General features: G+C 37.2%; 1 protein-coding gene and 1 long non-coding RNA gene across 3 annotated transcripts in view; one reads left to right on the plus strand and one right to left on the minus strand.

Annotated features, from left to right (window-relative positions):
* The window catches only part of DNAH5 (dynein axonemal heavy chain 5), a 162,127-nt gene that overhangs the window by 80,216 nt on the left and 65,399 nt on the right, over positions 1-16,512 (minus strand). For both annotated transcript variants that reach the window (XM_087890233.1, XM_034411888.3), the window contains exons 29-40: positions 15,202-15,401; positions 14,959-15,112; positions 14,241-14,404; positions 12,843-12,999; positions 11,183-11,395; positions 9,543-9,767; positions 8,570-8,742; positions 7,559-7,737; positions 6,293-6,480; positions 4,997-5,191; positions 3,382-3,516; positions 743-850 (exon numbers count right to left, since the gene is read on the minus strand). In XM_087890233.1, the coding sequence (XP_087746359.1) occupies positions 743-850; positions 3,382-3,516; positions 4,997-5,191; positions 6,293-6,480; positions 7,559-7,737; positions 8,570-8,742; positions 9,543-9,767; positions 11,183-11,395; positions 12,843-12,999; positions 14,241-14,404; positions 14,959-15,112; positions 15,202-15,401 (2,091 nt within the window). The remainder of the gene's footprint in view (positions 1-742; positions 851-3,381; positions 3,517-4,996; positions 5,192-6,292; positions 6,481-7,558; positions 7,738-8,569; positions 8,743-9,542; positions 9,768-11,182; positions 11,396-12,842; positions 13,000-14,240; positions 14,405-14,958; positions 15,113-15,201; positions 15,402-16,512) is intronic.
* On the plus strand, positions 120-8,281 carry LOC117662458 (uncharacterized). The gene is made up of 4 exons (XR_004590413.3): positions 120-256; positions 5,022-5,160; positions 5,800-5,944; positions 6,381-8,281. It is a non-coding gene; the product is annotated as an uncharacterized LOC117662458 (long non-coding RNA).

Raw genomic sequence — 16,512 nt, forward strand, 5'->3', positions numbered from 1 at the left:
TAGAATCCCTGCCTGGACTTTACCTGTGCTTTATTACAGGATTTCTCAACTTGGCAATTTCCAGGCATTGTGACATCAACTCCCAGAATTCCACAGCCAGTGCAAGCCATTGTAGAGAATCCTGGGAGTTGAAGTCCACTCACCTTCGATTGGCCAAGGTTGAGATACACTGCTTTATCAGAATATGAAGAAGCTCCTGCTCACAGGAATAGAAATTCCTTCCAAATCTTCCCTTTGAACATGTCTGCCTAAGGAGGTATGCAGAGAGAACAGGTTTAGGTGAATATGTTGGCATTGGGGCTGAAGTGATGTAATTTGTTCAATAGGACTAATACGTTGACCAGTTAATAATAAAACATGTCTCCATTTATGCCAGTAGAGAAAAAAAATCTTGGGTGTAAAGTTGCACCTTTTACTATTACTTGACCTCATTTTAACATATAGTAAAAGAAGGTTCCTTTCCTGTGCTGTCTACAGCCAATTCATTTTAGATATTCCTGCGAGGACATTTTTATATCTAGTCAGTTCTACTAGCACATATCTGCTATCCTATGAATTTCTGCCAAACTGAATTGTCTCTTAGCTCATGGAAATCAAGGTAGAACTGTGCCTTTAATTACAAATCGTGTCTTCATCACAAAACAAGATAGGTAGCTAAGAATATATTATGTTAAGGGGGGGAAATTTACCAATATTTTTATTGCAAAAAAAATACCAGAATATAAATGTTTATAAACGGTACCTGTTTGCTGATGGCAGCTTCTAACTCTGGATAACCTGCCTTGTCAAGTTGTATACTTGGGAAAAGATCTTCTATCAAACTCAAAAATAAGGGTTCATCTTCATCTATCTGGCAATAAAAAGTAATAGGAAAATTAGTGCTTTCTGTCATGTAATACTTAATCAGTGATGGGTTTCAATGGTTCTGTGGGTGTGGCTTGGTGGGCGTGGCTTGTTGGGCATGGCAGGGGAAGGATACTGTAAACTCTCCATTTCCACCCCACTCTAGGGGAAGGTTACTGCAAAATCTCCATTCCCTCCCGATCAGCTGGGACTCGGGAGGCAGAGAATAGATGGGGGCAGGGCCAGTCAGAGGTGACCGGTTCTCTGAACTATTCAAAATTTCCTCTACCGGTTTTCCAGAACTCGTCAGAACCTGATGAAACCTACCTCTGTACTTAATGCAAGTACCTAGTACCGAAGTCACAATTTTATATTAATACAGAAAAACCACATTTCACTAATCTAAATATATTTCTACTGCATTATTAGTAAGAATAATGCGCATTTTACACATCTGGGTCAGAAAAAGGACAGAGCAAATAAAACTGAAACCTTATCAAGGTAGGAATCATTAAAAAGAACAGACTGAAAATGATAAGAATTTACAAGGGCCCAGAAATTGGTGAAAAAATTGTAACATCTGAAAAACTGTTTTCAGAAAGAGTGCAAAATGAAAGGTAATTGGTGCAGACCTATCATCTTTCAGTGAGGCAGGTATGCTGTGTGTGAAAAATTATGTTTCAGAAACTATTTGGAAGGAAAGGAAGGAAAAATAACACCTGACAGACAAGGTGGTTTATAGAAAGTTAGGGTAAGAAAACACTAAATAATGCCAAAAAAAGGAACTTCAACAAAACCAGGGAACCAGAGAAAATGCTAGCTCTCCATCAAAACAAGGATTTAAATCAGCATTTGGAGCAACAGAAGATAGGCAATAATCTGCTGTATGTTACATTCCCAGCACAATGACAAAGGAATTGTCTTGAAAAGAACATTTGTAGCCTATAATATTCTAACTGATTTCTCCATTCAACCCTCAAAATATGAAAAATTGTTCATTCATTCGGTCACCCATTTGGAAGTTCAGTACACAGTATTGTTTTTGCACAAAAATAAGCACAAAGCCAATAGATTTGGCAGGCTATTAAAACGATGGTGAAATACAGCAGGAAAATAGATTTGCAAACTAGAAATATCTTGGATGAACATACATGACTGTCAGCCCTCCCAGGCAAACAAGACAAGATGAAGTAATTCTATTTTCTATTCTAATTCTGACTGTTAAGCCACTGGGGGCTCCTGCCTCTCTTGTCTGTTGTTTCTTAGGCAGTATCTCCTTCCCCAAGGTATATTCCATTCCATTGACAGAGACAGAGCATGCAGGAATGAATCTTAATGAACCCAACTATGGAGCATACCATAGTTGAATTATTTAATAATGAAAGCCTTTTCCTTAGTGTCAAGGTTCTGGGTGTGGATTCCTCAAACCCTATCCTGTTTCCCCCAAAATAAGACATCCTCTGATAATAAGCCCAATTGGGCTTTTGAGTGCATGGCAATAAGGCCAAGCACTTATTTCAGGGTTCAAAAAAATATAAGACAGGGTCTTATTTTTGGGGAAACATGGTATGTCCTCCATCACTTTTGAAAAGCACAGCTTTTTCAAACCAATATAAGCCTATTTCCTTGTATCACTTTTCTTTCATCTCCCACAAACCTCCCACAAGTAGGCTTTGTTGGTTATCTCTATTACTCTGGAGTTTGGTAAAAAGAGAAAGCTCCTTCTCTACTCGCTGGGACCTTATAAGTTATGTTTATTCATCATTATCAAAATTAGTGTTTAATGCTCCATATTACAGATTTTGTATTGTTTATCCAAAATGGGAGTATCAAGAGCCATCAAGCTCACAATCACTGCTCTAATTCAGGGGTTGGCAAACTATATAGCTCATGGCCAGAAGCAACATACCACCTGAAATTGTCTGGCCAGTAATTTCAAAAACAAGTATCATATTCATATGGCCCATGATGATCCTAAAAAAGAATTCAGGTTTGTAATTCTGTGTGTTTATAATGCTGTGTGGATAACCAAAGTACATTACACACACACACTTATTTGTTTGTTTGTTTATTAATTGACAAACAAACAAACAAACAAATGCATGTGTGTAATGTACTTTGGTTACTGAGGTTTCTATTTTCGTACCTTCATTACCATTTCTTTCCCCAATCACAAGAGGCAACCCAAGACTCCCATTTTCCTCTTTGGCTGCACTTCTACCTTTCTCTAGTCCATCCAGTCTCTGGGAATTGGTCAGCTTACAAATTTAATAAATCATCATCTCTACTTAGTTTGGGATCTAGGCTTAAAAATCTGTGGTTCAATATACTTGCTTATTCTCCCCTTGTCACTCTAATGGTCCAAATAAGCTTCTAGTTTTGCTCACATATTTCTGACACCTAATTTAATATATAGATAGCTGGGTCAGCAGCCAGCCTAAGAAAAGGCAAAAGAGCATACCAAATCAATATTTGAATGGAAACCAAGCAATACATCCAAATAAACCCGAGAGCGCAAATATCTGAATTCAGGCTTACCAATTTAGAAAGATTCATATCTCTCAAGACACGCATTACAATAGTGGATTCAGTGTCACTGGGGTTTGATCTTTTGGCTGCACCCAAGGTCCGTAGTACTGACAGTATATTTCTCAAACCAAAGTCATAATGGACCTACAAATAAGACAAAAGGTTCTAGATATAAAAGGAACAAAATTAAAGCAAGGGTGCAAACAGACATTCTGGGTTCCAACACCTACTGGCTTAGAAATAAGGACATTACTTAGTTGAAGACCTGCTGCTGAAAATGATAAAATGAACTGTAATCAGCTCAAAGTTCCCAATAATAACAGTAAATTGCCCATAATGTGACCTAATATAAATGTGCAGTAGAACAAAATATATTTTCCACAACTAGTAATAGTAATAAGTAGAACAAATGTGGAGATATATAGTATGCATTTGTAACACTGTTAAAATAAAGACTGTTGATTGAAATAGAATTGTTGAACAAATAGGAGACTGGTATTACTCTCAGTGACTAGTATTACCCTCTCTTGGTTACTTGTAAATAGTGATTTTAAAAGTGTACACAATAGCCTATCTTAATACTGAAATACTAGGAACCTCTGGAGACTTTGGTTCAAGATAATAAACTGAGAGAAAACATATAACTCATTCCATGTACCAAACTGGTTTTATCAAATATTTGGGAAATCAAATTATCTGTTCTATCTTTCCGATGCAAATGTTATCAAAAAGAAGAAAGAAAGAAAGAGAGAGAGAGAGAGAGAGAGAGAGAGAGAGAGAGAGAGAGAGAGAGATATGAATGAAAGCATCATTCTTTTTTTAAAAGGCTGATAAAATGCATCAATGCATCAAGATAAAATGTATCAAGTAAAAAATAAAGTGTTCCTTTTTTAAAAAAAGGAATTAATTTTCCAGATAAAAATAATTAATTTTTGTTTATTTGGCCACGATATATTTGTTCAAAGGCATAGTCCAATACTAGAAGGAAAGAGGACAACCAGTAGTAAGGTGGCTGGAGTTAATTACAGCAGTGATGGATGCAATGTTGGGCAACCTGAAAAGGCCAGATTGCGGAGAGATTTTTCTGGAGAAAATCAATGCAGTCAGTAAGAGACAACACTAATTTAATGTACATAATCAATCATAGGCCAGGATAGCTCTTGCCCTTTTTCAGTTAACAAAACATTCATTAAATATTGTTTGGTATGATATTAAAATTAATGCAGTTCTTTGAAAAAAATATTTTCAAGGAAACACTGTCTTTCCCCCACTTTTTTTCCCTTTGGCTTTGATGCACCTTGCAAAGAAGTCATATTTAAACTTAAATCTCAAAGGAATGTTTTGAGGAATTACTACCTAGTTTTTTGTTATTTTAGACCATTAAAATTGCTAGTGTCCGTGTACTACTACATTCCATTTTTTTTAAAAAAAGAAATACACTATTGATGAGCTATTCCTTGCCCTCCAAAATGACCGTGAGTCTTAAGGTTATTCTGTAACATTATCATTCCTAAAAACTTCACCACTATAGCTGCTGGCATCCACAGCATTTAAATTCTACTTCATGCTTGTTGTTTGGGTTATTTGCAGAACAGAATTGTTCACAAAAGATAATTTCTCCTACCTGCTTAGACAATTGTTCTTCACAGAGTTTATACAGAGTGAAGAATTTCCTTGCAAGCACAATGTTATCAATGAAGCCACAACTAGCCAATTTGACACGGATGATGATCTGGCGATCAGGAACCATCATTGCCACTGAGCGGAAGTTGATTTTCAGGTTTTCAGGTAACTCTTGACGACCAGCATACCCAGGGTTCTGATTTAAACATAGCATTATTTGTATTATTTGTATTTGTATATGTATTAGACTCCAGACATAATTTTTAGAATTCCTTTTACAGGTTCTACTTCACATACAAAGCTAACAAATTTATTTGTAACTGGCATTCAATATGGTCTTCCTTGATGAAAATTCTAAAATAGCTGCCAGCCCCAATTCCAATACAAATGATCATTCTCAGATAATCATGCTGTACTTCAGACATATTTTTTGTAGACCTAACCCTATGAAGAAGTCTACCATGCTTGGAAAAGTGGAAGGAAAGAGATACAGCAGATGACCAAAAGTCCTCTGAGCTGAGGCTTCAGTCTTAAAACAAAATCATTCTTGATTTATGAAGTTAGAAAAATGGCAACAATTTGAAAATCTTAATATTTTGAGCAAAACTCACAAGTATTGTCTAGAAAGCTAGAAATATATTTTTCCTGGATTTCCTCCTGCAAGAGCAACTGAAGAATGTCTAATACCCAACTTTGAAAGGTTCAAATGGCTTCAAAAATAAATATCATTCTCTGGATAGTGTGCCCACAGCTTGAAAACTGGATCTCATGACTTATATCATTATATGAACCCTAACCCTTCAGGCTCCGTTTTCTGCATCAAAAGCTTTTGCGAAGGAAATGGAAGGGTGTGTAAGAACACAAGATCAAACGAGAACAGCTTCATCAGCATCTGAGAAGATGGTAGCTTTTCTGCCATGTGGCCCTGAGCTCTGCTGATCTTTGAAAGGTAAGTGAATGAACAGTGACAGGATGGGGAGGAGCCGGTGTTCTAGCATAGCAGGCCCAGTGCCTGTTAGAACCCGGATTGGGGAGTAGGCAGAGGGCATGTTGCAGCGTCTTGGCAGTCGGTCATAGGAGTGAACAACTGCTGTGGTGCTGCAACATTTGTAACTTTGAGACTGGTTTGTAAGTATTTGGGGGGATGGTGTCATAACTTTGAATTGTTGCTAAGTGAATTGTCATAACTTAAGGATTACCTGTATTTTAAGTCAGAGCTGGAACTTCTAGAAAAGTCTTAACTTTGCCCCATATTTCATATGTGATATTGCTAAACCACTGTATCTGGAGTACTCACCATTGTCAAAAAAAGGCCAAATTCAGGATTCATTTCTACATTATCACCATCTGTGAAAATGAAGTTCTTTTTGCGCTCTTTCTTACAGGTCAAAACAATTGCAATTTGCTGGGCAGCAACAGACAGCACTGGTAAATCAATGCGGTTAAATTCATCAAAGCAGCCCCAGGATCCAGACTGAGCAAGACCTTAAATCAGAGGAAAGGTTGTTATTAAAAGGAGTCAGCCCTGCGCTCATTTTGCATAATTAGATATCAAATCCCAGTGTTTTGTAAATTTTTAAAAAAGTTAAAGCAAGTTCAGAGAAGGCTAGAGCTGAATTTATGATATTTAAAATGTGCTTGAAATGTTGGTACTTCTATCAGATAAAAGGATTAAAATCAAGATGCCTGAAAGAAGCAAATGACTTGTCATTCTGGGCAAGCTGCTGAACTAGATAATATTTTTTCCCCTTTTCTCTATAGAGCAGTGATGGTTAACCTTTTTGGTGCTGAGTGCCTAAAGCACTTGGAATACACATGTGTGTGCCCAAACCCCCAAAATTCAATGCAAGTGCTCCCCCCATGCATGTGCCCTACCCCTGCGCATGCGTGCATGTCCCCCACGCGTCCCCTGTGCATGTGTGCGCATCACCCTGTGCCCCATTTCAGACCTGGAAAGCATCCTGTACCAACCTGCATCCCCGTGCATGCACCCTGCACCCCCGCGCATGCACGTGGACATCCCTGACATGCGCCCCGCCCTCCTCGCATGCATGGCAGAGACCCGAAGACCAACTGGCCGGCAGGAGGCGCACGCTCATGTGTGGTGGAGCTGGGCTGGGGTGACGGCTGGGGTGCCCGCAGAGAGGGCTCTGCGTGCCACCTGTGGCACGATTGCCATAGGTTTGCCATTACAGCTATAGAGCCTTGTATTTTTTAAAACTTTGCTTTTACCCATTCCTGTGCTTTATTACTTAGTGCGAACCTCTTATATAAAATGATTCGCTATGATTAATCTGAAATGGATGCAATTAAGCACAATAGACACACTTGATAATAAGCATATCCTACTTGTCATATCTTAGAGCATTGGTTTAGAATACATGCACTTTGGAAAGAAAATATTGTGAGACATTTCGGTCCTTCCCTTCCCAGCATTTTCAGCTAGAATCAATATACTCTCATTCTCATTCATATCCAAAAGTTGACACATGCTGTTCATCCATTATTGCGACAATACTGATTTTTACAAAATGTCACTTTTCATAATAAAGAATATCCTGACCTTTGAAGATTCTTCCCAGACCTCGAAAATCCATCTGGTCAGAACAATTGAAAACCACCACGTATTTTCCAAGGCACCTTCCCATATCTTTTGTTGTTTCTGTTTTGCCAGTCCCTGCAGGACCTGCTGGTGCTCCTCCCATGCTCATCCCTAGTGCTTGAGCCAAAGTAATATAACACCTACAAGGAAATAAGGAACAGGAATATGTTCTTCCTATAGACATTTGGAAGATTTAAAGGTAGTAAAATGCCAAGATAAGATATGGAGAGGTAGTATTATTATTATTAGTTCAATTTATATGCCGCCTTTCTCCGAAGACTCAGGGCGGTACAAAAGAGAAAGCTATTTCACGGTATCCTCTCTTACTAGATGTTTGAATGTCCATTTTAGTGAGTTACAGGCTATATTCTGTTGCCTAATATGTTAAATATGGTTTGGTTGGCCTCTCTTAGCATTGTTTCTTGAGAACCAATTGTTATAGAGCCTTTTTTATGCTGTATTCTATAAATCCAGCTATATTTTCCATCATTTGAGCTGGGGAGGTACATTACACAATGAGACATGAATATGCTGTATGTTGCCCTCATAGAAAAAAAAAACACCCTATTTTCCCCCCAATGTAAAATTCAATATGATGCATAATCTAAATGCATCCCTGTAGAGAACCATGGAGGTAGAGGAATGTTCAGAAACCATTACAAAAATAAAAAGTGATTCAAGCTGGCTCCTTCTTGATTGACTGAGGTATAAAAAGGAACGGAAGAAAACACAATCAAACTTACAAGATTCTGTTAACATCGCATATCTCAATCAATTTTAATTTTAGATTTCTTGTAGAGCCTATTTCCTAATCCTGACAAGTCCAGAGTCAATTGAGGCTCCTTTATCTCCCACTGAACCTTCATTATAAATTCATGAGACATTCTCCATAACCAATACTGGAAAATGACACTGCATAGTGTCAGTGTATCTTTTCTTTTCAACCTATAAATATATTCATACGTGCCTCACCTGTCTGTAAGAGGTGTGATGACAAGACGGTCTGTACAGCCCAGAAATTCATTTTGATATATGAAGGCCACATCTGTGATATGCACCATCATTTTATCTGCATCGTCTTTGAAATAAAATCTGCATTGTTTCAGCCACTCAAAATCTGTAGGGCTCTTGATATGCATGCGGCACTAGAAACAAAGGATTGCGCTATCATAGTTCAATATCAGGGTAAGCATTAACCGTACAGACATGCCTTCTATTTATTACTTGGAAACAGCTATTTTCTAATTCAAAGTTAGGTCATCCTTGTGGTAACCACAGAATGCAATGGGAGTACACAAAACTGATAAAACAATCCCAGCACATACAGTAAATACATGGTACAAGCTCTATATCTGACCCTACCCTCAAATGGGATTTGACTATTGTTCTTTTTCTTCTGCCTTGAAAAAACTGAATAATCAAGTAATTACCTTGATTTATAATGCATTAAATTTGAGTAATGGATATTACTTTATGATTAAGAGCAAATGTAACATGACTGGATTTAGAAAGGTAATGGTGAATTAACTTAAAAAATAGACAGGAACCAGTATCTTCCTCTAGTCCCAGTCACTTTCCTTTAGAGGTCCATCTATGAAGTAACCCTTAGCCACAAAATTGTGTTTCCTTTTCTATGAGCTCTGAGTAGATCAAAAGAAGAGTAATCTGGGCTCACTGCATAGGGAAATCCCTAAAACTATTATTTACAATAATAGTTGTAAATAATAATTTACATAATAATAGGATTCTATTAGTAGATGTCGTCAAACCTAACAAGGCGGCTACTAGATTATAATGTCAAAGAAGCTTTGTAACATTAATAAACTCAGTAACATTTGGTCCAAAATGACTGACTACATTGATTACATTTATACATCACAGACACATTTTATTCAGAAGAACTGAGCCTTTCACTAGCAGTTATTTAAATAAGGTTCATTTTTACCAGATCATCAAATATGTCTCTTTGGTGCACATGAATTGTGATCAGTGTCTCATATTTAATGCGTTCCACAGAACTCAGATCTTTGGTAGTCATGTCTATCAGGGTATTCAAGAGTTCTAAGAAGAACTGATTTGTTTTCTGCATCACTTTTTTGTCATATTTTGCATTGGTCAAAGCTTCTTCCGCTTCTCGTGTCCAGATCATTTGAATACCCAGCAAGCCAACCTTAAAAAATAATTTACATTAATTTTTAGAGGGTTAACTGTTAACCTTCCCAAATCCTTTTTTATTCAGCTAACCAATAACTGAATCATTACACTTTTAAAAATTAATTTTATCGATGTACTTTTTAAAATTAATTTTATCTATGCGGTTTTTATACACTCGTGAAAACTGAAACTAGGTCGAATAATCTTCTCCCATCTCAAACTCCTAATCTGCCCATTTTATGTATCAGAAGAGAGGTGTCTGTATCTCCGATATTTACACAAGGCTTAATTGATCTAATCAAAGGAATTGTGGATTATAAAATGATGCAGGGTTTTGCACCAATGCTTCATTATGAGGACAGCTCATGGACCACCTGCACTGGGAATCAAATAGTATTTCCTCAGAAGCAGCAGAGGTAGGCAACAAAGAGCAAAGCAAACGAACTATCTCAGGGAGAACACCCACTATCCTCTTTCTTCCTCCAGATTTAGAAGTACCCCAAAATCTGCATTCAGTTGCTACAAGTCATGATGAGGGGAACAGGTACGGGGTGCAGAAGATCCTCCTTACCAAATACTCTCCTCCTCAAACTAGCCTGCACCCCAAGGATTGCCCTTTTCTCTGCCATGCATACGGTCTCCCTCTTCAACAACAAAAAACATATTTTCATCATGTGGAAGAAACAGAACTACCTCTGTTCTTCATTAGTTTCCCCAGGTCTTAATTTCCGTTTTTATTTATTTTTCTTTGTTTTTTGAAGGCTGACATTATTACAAGCAAACTATCGATATCATCAGTCGATATCATCAATATCATCAGTCTGCTGAGCCTGGTGGCTCAGCAGACTGATAGCATTGTGATTAACACCAACTGTCTGCAATTACTATAAGTTCGAATCTCACCAGGCTCAAGGTTGACTCGGCCTACCATCCTTTCTAAGGTAGGTAAATTGAGGACCCAATTTGTGGGGGCAATAAGCTGACTTTGTATAAATATACAAAAGTATGAAGGCTATTGCTTAACGCATTGTAAGCCGCCCTGAGTCTCTGGAGAAGGGTGGCATATAAATCAAATTTAAAAAAAAAAATGTGGTGGAAGGCTTATACATTATTTAATATAGGGATCTTTTAGATACATTGGAAATTCTAAAAGTGCACCCCACATTTTTCAAGACAGGGAACTAATGCTATTTCATAAGAACTCCAAACCCAAGTTAAGAGCTAAAGATGAATCACATTAGCAAATTACATATCTACCCATTCTGAAGCTCTACTAAATTTAATAAGATTTTCTAAATGCCAACTGTAGTATTTATTAGAAATAATTCATAGTAAAGGTATTTCTGTCTGTATTAACATTTGTAACAATCCCAACCTTGGGAATATAGATCACACCCTCCCTACTGAGAAGAAGGAAGGAGATAAATTCACCTGGGCAGGGAAGGTATTAAGAAACTCAATTAATTGGAAATCTGCTTCTTGAATATTTGCAGCTGCTTGTCGAATCACAAGATGCAAAGAGGATTGGGACTCCTTTAAAAGTAAATTGAGCCAAACTTCTACATTGCCTTCTGCCATAACAGGCTTTTCTAATTCAATTGTCTCACCTTCCCGAGAAGAAATGGAAAGGATCCGGTCATATATCTGTAAATCATACATACAACATGAACATTTCATAGTAACAGTTCATTTTTCATGTTTTTTTTTAATTTAGACTGTAAATCTGATATGCAGACTACCAATATTTTGTATATGCTCTTTGTTGGAACTAATAGCAACTTTGAGGAAGGGAGATTTAAATTAGGAATACAAAATAAAAGGAAAAGGTTTATTTTCCCTTCCCTATTTCCTATTGTTTATTTAATATTTAAAACAACTAATTCTATAAAATATACACAGCACATACAATTCTATCACAGATCTCCCATGGGCTCTGCAGCAAATCTTATACCAAGCCAGATATTTAATACCTCAAGTCATGTATTAATCTGATTGACATTCACTCATCAAAGAGGCAGATAAATATCTTTTCAGGACCCAAGAACTTTTTCCTGCCAATACTACAAATTAAATGTGCATTATTACTAGACAATGGCTCCTCTGCAGATAGGGTAATAGTACTCTGTTTTTACATTGCATGAATCTAGTCAACAAAAATAGCTAACAGATAGCAAAGAGGGGGAAAAAAAGGGAATGGATGAAGCCAAGCACATCAGGATATCATTCTCATCAGTCCCAATCAGCCTGTGTAATGTTCTGCAAATTGGGACAATTCAGCCATGAACATATGGGATTACCTACCTCCGGGTAAGACCCTAAACTCAACCATGAGGTGAAAAATAGAAGTGTGCATCTGTCTGGAACCCGCACTGCATATCGGACATTAATACAATTGAACAAGTCCAGAGATATTTCACAAGAAGAGTCCTCTACTCCTCTGCTCGCAACAAAATACCTTATGCCACCAGACTCAAAATTTTGGGCTTAGACAACTTAGAACTTCGCCGTCTTCGGTCTGACCTAAGCATAGTACATAAAATCATCTGCTACAATGTTCTACCAGCCAATGAATACTTCAGCTCTAACCAAAACAATACAAGAGCACACAATAGATACAAACTCATGATAAACCGATCCAAACTAGACTGTAGAAAATACAACTTTAGTAACAGAGTTGTCAATGCTTGGAGTGCACTTCCTGACTCTGTGGTTTCTTCCCCAAATCCCCAAAACTTTAACCTTAGACTGTCTACTGTAGACCTCACCCCATTCCTAAGAGGTCTGTAAGAGATGTGCATAAATTCACCAGAGTGCCTACCATCCCTGTCCTAATGTTTTCTTTTATTCGTATCCTTTTCATGTATTTATAATTATGTTTACATTTGTATCTGTCATAAAATACATGCTTGATGAAATAAAATAAATAAAATAAAAATAAATTATGTGAATAATTTCACTGGTTACTGAGGAGTCTTTGTATTCTTGGGTACTTGGAGGTTACACCAGGGTTCAAGAGAGCTTGGCAGGTCTCTAGCATTGATTATGCCCTTAATAGTTAATCAAAACCATAAAATATTATAATCCCACAAACCTTATCATGAAATTTTACAGTTTTGATATTGTCAAAAACATTTAGCAAGTGAGCCTGTATAGTGTGAGAGTCTGAAGCTTGGCCTAGGATCTCCAGGAGAGCAGGGTCGGACACAAAGAAGAAGCGAGGAAATGAGAGCCTCTTTTTCTCCAGGTAACTGAAACCAAACAAAACCAAGAGGAATACGGTCACACGTGTAAACTTTAAAAACTATATTTGTCGTTATCTTTCAATGAGCAGACCTCCTCAGTTATTCTCTAGAGAAAACCCCATTAATAATAGAATCAGAGTCTCATCTTGCAGCTGATCTTTTAAATGGTTTGAACATGTCACCGCCATCTGTTAATTCATATATCGTATGAACTAATGAAGCTCACTTCACTCAGACATATTTAAACTAAAACATTAAGCAATCCAAAAATATGCAGAGCAATGGCTTGAATAAGTAGTACGTATGATGAAGTAGTGATTAATTGCCTTGTCTTAACTGTATCCAATCCAGCAACCACATGACTATATCCAGTCCAGCAAGGAAAACACAGACTTTTTTTTTTGATCATAAATTAACATTACGTGCAGATACTGAAAAACTGTCTTATTCTTCCCCATTCCCACAGTAGTACAGACACAAGTAAATCATGTGCTTCCCAATATTTATAAATTTCGGGAGCTCTGATAAATTTAAACTAAAGTAATCTTAATTAAATTCACATGGGCTAGTGTTTTTCCCATCTTTCATGCTAAATTAAAAACAAAACACAAAAATAGGATACCAAAGATTTTTATCTTCCAGCATTCTCTTGATGTCTTCAACATATTCCTTCTACCTGAACCAATTAATACAGAGCTGGGAGCAGTGAATCAACTGTCTTGAATTCCCTTTTCTAACCACAAATCAAATATACAGTAGATTAAATCTTAAACCAAGCCTATCCATGCTGTGATTTAATAATGCCATACAAAGCAGGATTACGTGTAGCCCAGAAGACTTATACACATCATCTTGCATTAACCTAAAACATAATTATCAAACACAGTATGTGTTTTATTCCTTTTGACCCCAACCTTGAAAAATACATTTTATTAGCTGATTACATATTTCCTCGTTCAAATATATGTTTTCAAATATGAATTAACAAAATATTCACAAAGATGCTTATATGCTCTATGTTAAGATAGTCATATATTGTATTCTCTGTCATGAATATATGAGGACCATTTAATTCCTTTGAAATCAATTTTTAATTCCAAAATAATATCAACAGATTCACACCTGCTCTTGCCCACTAAGATAATTTTTAACCTAATGCATATTAAAAAGCAACATGTGTTATTTTTCCTGTTAATTAACACAGTGATTGTATGTTAGTGAAAAGTTTTTAAATAAGTAGAACTTACCCTGTGAGAGACTTTTGGCACATTTCCAGCTGCTCCAATAAATGAGGCAATAATTGTCCCATGGTTTCATCCCCAACACAGCACTGGACAACATTTGGTATTTCATGGGCTCGGGTCATTATCTTTACCCATGATTTGTCAATATTAGAGAAACGCTTGGCTTCCTGTTTAAAGTACAAATAAGAATGGCACTTCAGTCCCCATACACATTTTGTTGATGTGAAGATTTAATAAGTTTCTTTCAGCAATCTTTCTTTTCTCATGATCTTCTGGCTACATTAAGCTAATTTTCAGAAACCAGTTCTGATGTCTATTGAGTTATTAATCTAATTCCCTTATTATAAGATGAGACTCTCTGGCCCTCAAAATAAGGTGTCCCCAACCTTTCTGGCTCTGTGGACCAGCAGCAGCAGCGGAGGGGAGGGGAGGGGATGGTTTCACAGGTGCACACATGCCAGCTTGTGCAAATGATGCAGCTTCCCACACTCACCCACTGCTTGTGCAGCCCAGTTGTCAATGGGCCATGGACCAGTAGTGGTCTGCAGACCAGGATTGGGGATCCCTGCTTTAAAGTATAGCTTCCAACAGTGTCAGTATTGGTCATCCCAGTTTGGGCTTTTGAGAGATGTAGTTCAACAGAATCCAGATGTCACCGCTGCATAAGTTACCTTTTAATACATCTACAGATTCATCTGCAGAACAGAAGGAGGATTCTTACCTTAGGAAGCTGTTTGGCGATATCTCCACCAACAAACACAGCTTCTAAATATATCCACAAATTCTGTACCATCATCCAGTTCTCAATAATATCAGTTGTGTTAGAAAGAAATTGCACCCATTTTTGTATCTGAGCCTTGAATGGTGAGTTATATCTGCAATAATTGCATATATTTAAAAATGAGCAAATGAATATGTTTAAAGAGAGAGGGAGAGAGAGAGAGATCTATATATTACATATTACCTATTGCTCATTAGGGAGCCCAGAATCATCAAGCTGTCCTCCATACTTGCAATAATTTCAGAAGTGCTGTCTCCCCTCAAGAGAAATTCTCCACGGGTTTTAAAGTTAGCAAAAGTAAATGTTTTATTGTCCCATTCAGCAATCACTTGTTTGAGCTTTTGTTCAATGTCCCTCTCTTTCATTGCACTGATGCAGATGTCCTACCAAAACCAATCAGAAGGTTAGTGTGAAAACCTAAATCCAGAATATTAGAATATCTTCCAGTCAATAGTCCTGGAAATTTCCAAGCCAAAGTTAAATGAATTGCTACATACAGTATTGTAGGTAAAAAAAGGTTTAATAAAAGGTAAATGATTATTCAGGCAGATAAACCCACTTGCTATAACCCAAAACAAAATATTTTTCTACCCATGAACATAATACATAGCTTCCTAAGGATGACCATCAGCCAATCAGCTAACTTTTTCAGAAATAATTCATAATCTGATGAGTTGCAACGCTAAAATTTATTTGGGTTGCAAACTTGACCCAAATATCCATGAATCGCATGGAAATCCCATATGTATTCCTGGAGCAAACACAGCACAAAGGCAGTAACTGCAAAATAATACTGTTAAGAGTTCTGCAAACATAAAAGATATCAATGACTAATTGAACTTGTTTTGCAGCTGGAGGCCTGGGAAGTCCCACTCAATTAAATGTACCAGTGTATACTGCAGATGTCAGCCCCAAGTCCTCCACTGTGCCACAGCAGTAGGTTACTATGGCAAGATTGGTTTCTCATCCTGAGCCAAGGCAGTGATGTTGCTTTTTCAGACTTGTAGTGATCAAGATAGATTTGGCTATTCCTTAGAGCAGGAAGCATTATCTGTCAAACCTGTTAAAACTTAAATAGGGCTGAGCTGGGTTAGTATAGGTAGTCCTTGACTTACAACAGTTCATTTAATGACCATTTGAAGTTACAGCAGCACTGAAAAAGTGACTTATGACAATTTTTCACACTTATGACCGTTGCAGCATCCCCACAGTCATGTGATCAAAACTCAAAAGCTTGGCAGCTGGTTCATATTTATGATAGTTGCTGTGTATCCCAGGATCATGCGATCCCCTTCTGCAACCTTCTGGCCAGCAAAGTCAATGGGGAAGCCAGATTCACTTAACAAACTGTGTTACTAAATTAACGACTGCAGTGAGTCACTTAACAACTGTTGCAAGAAAAAAAATCATAAAATGGAGCAAAACTTACTTAACAAATTCCTCACTTAGCAACCAAAATTTTGGGCTCAATTGTGGTTGAAGGTTGAAGGACTA

Source organism: Pantherophis guttatus, chromosome 3 (genome assembly GCF_059756535.1).
Source record: "Pantherophis guttatus breed Tessera chromosome 3, ASM5975653v1, whole genome shotgun sequence".
Taxonomy (NCBI): domain Eukaryota; kingdom Metazoa; phylum Chordata; class Lepidosauria; order Squamata; family Colubridae; genus Pantherophis; species Pantherophis guttatus.